This window comes from Mizuhopecten yessoensis, unplaced genomic scaffold, assembly GCF_002113885.1.
Source record: "Mizuhopecten yessoensis strain PY_sf001 unplaced genomic scaffold, ASM211388v2 scaffold6723, whole genome shotgun sequence".
NCBI classification, from domain to species: Eukaryota; Metazoa; Mollusca; class Bivalvia; order Pectinida; family Pectinidae; genus Mizuhopecten; species Mizuhopecten yessoensis.
Genome location: NW_018406692.1, coordinates 48,167 through 54,330, shown reverse-complemented (window position 1 = coordinate 54,330; position 6,164 = coordinate 48,167). Strand labels below are relative to the sequence as shown.

Here is a 6,164-nt window from a genome sequence, read left to right as displayed (position 1 = left end):
TGAAGTGTATCGAGGGAAGGAGGTTTTTTAATGGGTATCGAGGGAAGAAAGAGTTTAAAGGGTATCGAGGAAAGGAGGAGTTTGTTGATAACAAAATACATAAGGTATTATATGATGTATACTGTAAACGGAAGTGCGTTTTAAACGAAACCTGGTCCAGGGGATATCACGCAGGTCACTCAAACCAGCGTTAAGTATCTGTGATCTAACTTGTGTTGCCGGCAAGCTTTATTGTGTAAATTGATTTGTGTTATTGACATAATACGTTACCTCGCCCAATACAGATGTCCCATTAATATGATTACATGTGTAGCCATGCATTTGCTTGTGGCCTGCTACAACATTGATGCATTTCAGACAAATCATGATGGATTCGTTATATTGCATATGTAGCTTTTATTTAGAGAACAATCTGTATATGTATACCCAATATAAAAAGTAAAAACATTTGTATTTGCAAAGTCTATTTTTGTTAAGCTGTTTTTGGTCGGCTTAATTTACAACTCTTCATTAATTATTCGACGATTCATGACGACAAAACACATCCCAATGTTTTCTAGCATTGAAGTCGCTGTCTGCAATAAAACTAATGACATTGATAAATACATAATTGGTCATCGTTTTTTAAGCCAGTGTAATGTTTCTTCGAAGCCTTTAACATTTACGTATACACCCATTGCAAGGTGTTTCATACTGGTTAAGATTGATGTGCGAACTTTGTGAGAATTGACACATGGCATTCGGTTGGTAAGGTCACAGTGTATCACTTTCAAGTTCGCAACTACGTCGTATCCTATTCCCGTATCACACTTTATAGTATGAATATACGTTGCTTTACAAGAAAAATAACTATTCATTTAAAAACTTTCCGTCAATTTAGTATACACTTGTAAAGCACAACACGTTCATTAAAAAGCTGCATTTTCTTGATTTCTATTTTCTATATTTGTGTACATGTAAATATTGTTTATCACAGTTGCGTTCCACACACTATTACTGTTTCTGAAATCATATTATAATCTTTTAGACAAACATGAAACACAATTATAGAAAAACTTACCTGTATAAGGAATTACCAGTATTATTGCAATTTGGAAAATATGTAGTTGACCCATCTCTATAGTCGTGCGCATGGAATGTCCAGTAGACCCCAGATCATCCTTAAACTGGCTGATAAGATATGAGGTAAAGCGTCAATTACCTGAAACATTGTTCTAATGGAGAGCTAGCAAGGGAATACCGAAGTATCAATAATAATACTAGAAAATTAACAATGTCACGTCCTAAAATTGAGAACCTTGGAAGTGCTAATGAAACCAAACAATAAAATAATGAGCTTTATAGCGGAATTAACTTGGATATTGAACTCGGAAATATCACATTTGCCAATGGGAATAGGATTTTTACCATACAACTTGTCCATAATCTCTATCATTCTGCGTCACTCAAAAGTGTGTATGTGAGTCCGTCAACCGTATATAAGGCTTCACAATACTTATGTTAAGATAAAGCAATATATAAACTATATCTAACGACTCACATAAGGTGACTGTACCAATGTTTGTATCTCCAACCACTCAAAGGCTTATGGCGAACTATGGCAATCAGTTAGATGCCATTTGTTTTCTTTATACCATAAGTATTATCTTATTACTTTATTGTCTTTGGTCTAAAATTACTTCAGCCTTTGGTTGTATTAACACAAAAAATAATTCATAACGTCAAAATACCTGAAGGGGTTTGCAACATGCATGTATTGTGTCAAACATAACACACCGATTCCTGGCGTTTCCTCACGTTAACATGAGTATTTGTTAACTTAAAAAAGATGACTCATCTCAGCCATCAGCTTCTGGGAACTTCCAACTTTCTCGGGTCAAACAGTGCTAGAAGAATTTAAATACTACTTATGTCTCATAGTGGCTCATCCGGTAAACTAGAACAATGTAATAGCTACAGGTATGATTTTGGTAATCTAGGGGATGTAAAAGCTGTTTATGGTAACAACTGAATTATGAATCGTGCCATTTAACAAAGACAAATCTGAAACCATTTTTATTTAATAAATGTATAAATATAGAACAACCAGTACTACAAGAAAACAATGAAATAATCTCTGATCAGGAAAACATTTGTAATATATAAATAAACATTATCCACAGGCTTGTAATATTGGTACAAACCTTGGACGAGATACTGACCTGTCTAGTCAACATAGAGTACATGTACATGTATGTAAAATTAAGGAAACTAGGGATGAGAGTTTAAATTAATCTTTTTCTTTGATCCCTATTTAGCCAAAACAGGCCAAAGCTACTATTGCACGACTTGACACGAAGAAGTCAGTCAGTATATCTGCCAACATGTTGAAAGCTGGATGTGATGCTCTGAGTAACCCATAACTTAACTATTTTAATCGTTGTTTAAATGTTGCTTAATTCCCTAATTCATTAAAACGTGTGCAAGTTATCCTTGTATTTAAAAAAGAATTTCCCTCTATGTAAAGAAAGCTACCGCCCTATTAGTATTTTTGTCCATTATTTCTAAAGTCTTTGAAAGAATCATTCAAAACCAACTTGAACCTTTTGTAACTCTATGGTCAACCCCTATCTTGCGGCTTTCAGGCGGGGCTTTGGGTGTCAGTCTACATCCTTATGGACTTGTCCAGGGATTTTTATTACATCCCTCGTGGATTGTTGCTGGGAACACTGCGAGCATATAGGCTTGATAAACCCTCTACAGATCTCATAAGCAGTTACCTCAGCAACAGATTACAGCCGACTAGACTCGGGCCCATCAGTAGTACTGGGAGCCGCTGAGGACAGGTGATCCTCAGGGTTCGATACTTAGAACTGCTGATTGTTAATGTATAAAAGACAGCAGTCTTTATAATTATGATGATGACAACACACTATTCAACATCAGTGATGTTGCATCTGATGTAAAAAATCTTTAAGTAGATTAAAGTAAAATTTTAATTAGATTGTTTCCAAGAAATGGCATGAAAGCAAATTCCTTAATAATTTCAAGTCATCAGTATTGGGAAAAAATCTAGTCAACATCTTAAATATTTTATTGTTGAAAACTAAAATGTACCTTGTGAAGGCACTGTGAAACTTTTAGGTGTAAACATAAACAGTGACCTTAATTTTGACATCCATGTTTCCAATATTTGTAGGATGGCCTTAAAACAATTGTGTATGTTGAAAAGAACTGGTACAACTTTATCTAAGAAGGCCAAACTCACTATTTTAAAATTTTTTCAAAGTTTAATTATTGTCCACTAGCCTGGAACTTTTGTAATATTACCAACACCAGGAAAATAGAAAAGATACAGGAATGGGCAATCAGTTTGATTGAAAACGATTATTCATCAACTTTTAAAACATCATTGAAAAAGCACGCACTCGATTTCTTACATGTAAACAGGCAAACAATTAGGGCAAAATAAGTTTTCAAAATTGTAAAAAAAAAATGGCACCTGATTTCATACCTGACCTTATCAAACTAAATTCTTCTAATTATAATTTCAGACAACAACAGACTGCCAGCACACCTAGGATCAAAAAAATGGGCTACGGAAAGAGATCATTTATATTTGAGAAGGTCCGAGTGTGAAACAACCTGTCAAACGACCTTAGAAGTGCGGAAAACCATGTCACGTTCTGTAGGCTGCTTCGCACCTGGGACGAATGTAAATGTATGATCTGTTCCCACTAGTCATTGTTTAAGTTCAGTTTTTCTGCTTTTCCTATGTGTGCTTTTAAAATTCAAATTTAAATTTTAGGCCCAATACAAATTTACATGTACACTGAAGCTGCCCTGTTTTTTTTGTTAAATCCCCCTCACCCCTCAAAAAAAAGCAAGCACGGAGACTGAAGGCAGGACAAGGTTAGTTGCTTGTTCGTGACGCTTTCTGCCAGTACACACATTTGTCTTCTTTCTACTGCAAACTCAACCATTTATTTTGCTTAAAACCCTTCATCTTTCTTTCCTACTTTCATCTAGAAGTATAATGGGAGGTAATGTTAACACATATGATGGAGTTTTCTCCCTTTTACTATAACTTGCTATATCTGTTTTACTATTATGTATGACTTGTATGCTTTTTATGTGCTTTATGTTTTTTAATTGTATATAGTCTAAAGTGGCATCTTTTATATTAAATGATTCTAGTTCCTACCTAACTTATTTTAGTTAAAATTGACACCAGTGTCCCTTTTTCAAATCACCCTATATTAGTGTATATCCAGTCAAATTTTTGCTATATTTGCATGTGATTTTATTACACTGTCATAGTGTTTTAACCCTCAGCTAATAATACTTGAGTAACATACTAGTATTCATTATTTACCTCCAGTTTATATATTTAACTTCAAATGCTACCTGTGTGTTATAACGTATGTGCTGCTTGCTATTTCTAAAATGTTTTTTCTTATTTATATCCATTGTTTGTCGCAATAATAGAACTACAGTGTTTATGTTTATTTTTTAAATATGCGACATTAAATAAAACTTTTTGTATCTCGTATATTTATTGTATCTTGTATCTAGAGTCACTGTTAAACTTACAGCCGATTGGGATGGACTAATGAACCAAATGTAACAAAAACAGTAATCACATGTTTCCATATATTTTACAATCGCTTTAAATAAGTTAAACACGAAATGCTGGTCAATAAAGTTTAAAGCACCAAAGACTAGCGGGAACACTCTCTTATATATGTGCATGTATCAACTGATGTCAACACTTTCACGAAGCACCATTCCTGTTTGTAGTCTTATCTGTTACACCACATATTCTAAATATGGCTAAAGGTTCAAACAGCTCGTTGTCGGTTATCAGTGTGTCCTTCAACTTAACCGATTAAACATTGTGTGATTTTAGCAATGATAGTTTTAGCAAATGTTTTTATGGTCCTATGCGTCCTACAGCAGTATGTTTTGTAACCAGTTAAGTCCCTTTTAATTACAATAACATATGCGTATACTATTATGCGTTTTGCAGTTGGAGACATGAATACCTATGTTGAGCTAAAGTGATTTTGCCGATATAATTTTATTAGTAAAACATGCTATTTCCTCGTAGGGTTAAAGTGTCAACAGTTCTATTGTGCTCATTAGTATTTCTCTAGGTGTCGTTGTCATTAGCGATGTGTGCTCTTTAAGAACGTTCCAATACTTGGATTTGACCTAAACGTACATGACTGGTGTCGTAAAAAAGAAGTCAGAGACTGTTTAACTTCCGGAACGCCTGGTTTATAATCCGTGTAGGTTTTCATTAGGTTGCATTTAAATCTTTCGTTTGTTCCTATTTTGTCAAATTTTACCGATTTTGAGTTTATATTTAGGCTATGGTTACATTGAAATAATAGTTTTACAATGATACCACATGTCAGGTCTTTTTACAGGTTGATGAAAATTTTAATTGAAGCCATAAAGTCTTTTAGCGGTATATATTACCTATAAACACTCGTGAGATACATTTTCACAATGGCTGATATATAAGTTAAGTTAACAGTCCCAGAAACTGATGTGGCTGGATCTAATAGTCCTTCTTTACAGTGTAACAACAATATTTTAGCACTTATAGATTTATATAACGATTGCTGATAAAAATGACAGAAACATTTTCTGTTCGGGTCATTAGGGTCATTACGTGGCATGCATACATGGCAAAATGCAATTTTTGTTTCAATATAAATACATATACAATGTAGTCGACTGAATTATATAGAAAAATGTAAGTCTTTGAAACAATATTTTTGCAAAATCTTCAGGAAATAATGCTGGTCATGTATCCGCTAGTACGTACTCTAGGGTAAGTCTATATACCACAGGGGCAATAACGGTAACCCTGTAATACCCGCCAATCAATACAATGAGAACAATTATATCCTGCAGAAACTTTTTACACAAATATCTTTTAAAACCTATTGCGCACTTCACTGAACATATTTGATACTACTAGATGATTAAAGACTGTACATGTATGAAAGGGGGTACAGCAATATTTAGCGAATCTGATTGTTGGTTCTGTACACTATCTGAGACAACTCTATGTATACAACCACATGCTTATATAATACCCTACATTTGTACAACAATACGTGTCATACACATGTAGGCCTGATCTTTAATCTGTACTATCTAGAATAAAATCA

The 6,164-nt window shown here is 34.0% G+C and overlaps 1 protein-coding gene across 1 annotated transcript in view; it reads right to left on the bottom strand.

Annotated features, from left to right (window-relative positions):
• Window positions 1–1,590, bottom strand: part of LOC110452567 (perlucin-like protein) — a 6,616-nt gene extending 5,026 nt beyond the window's left edge. Inside the window, exons 1-2 of the mRNA XM_021501173.1 lie at window positions 1,541–1,590; window positions 1,061–1,170 (exon numbers count right to left, since the gene is read on the bottom strand). Of these exons, the coding sequence (XP_021356848.1) occupies window positions 1,061–1,133 (73 nt within the window). The 5' untranslated portion in view covers window positions 1,134–1,170; window positions 1,541–1,590. The remainder of the gene's footprint in view (window positions 1–1,060; window positions 1,171–1,540) is intronic.
• Window positions 1,591–6,164: the final 4,574 nt, after the last annotated feature.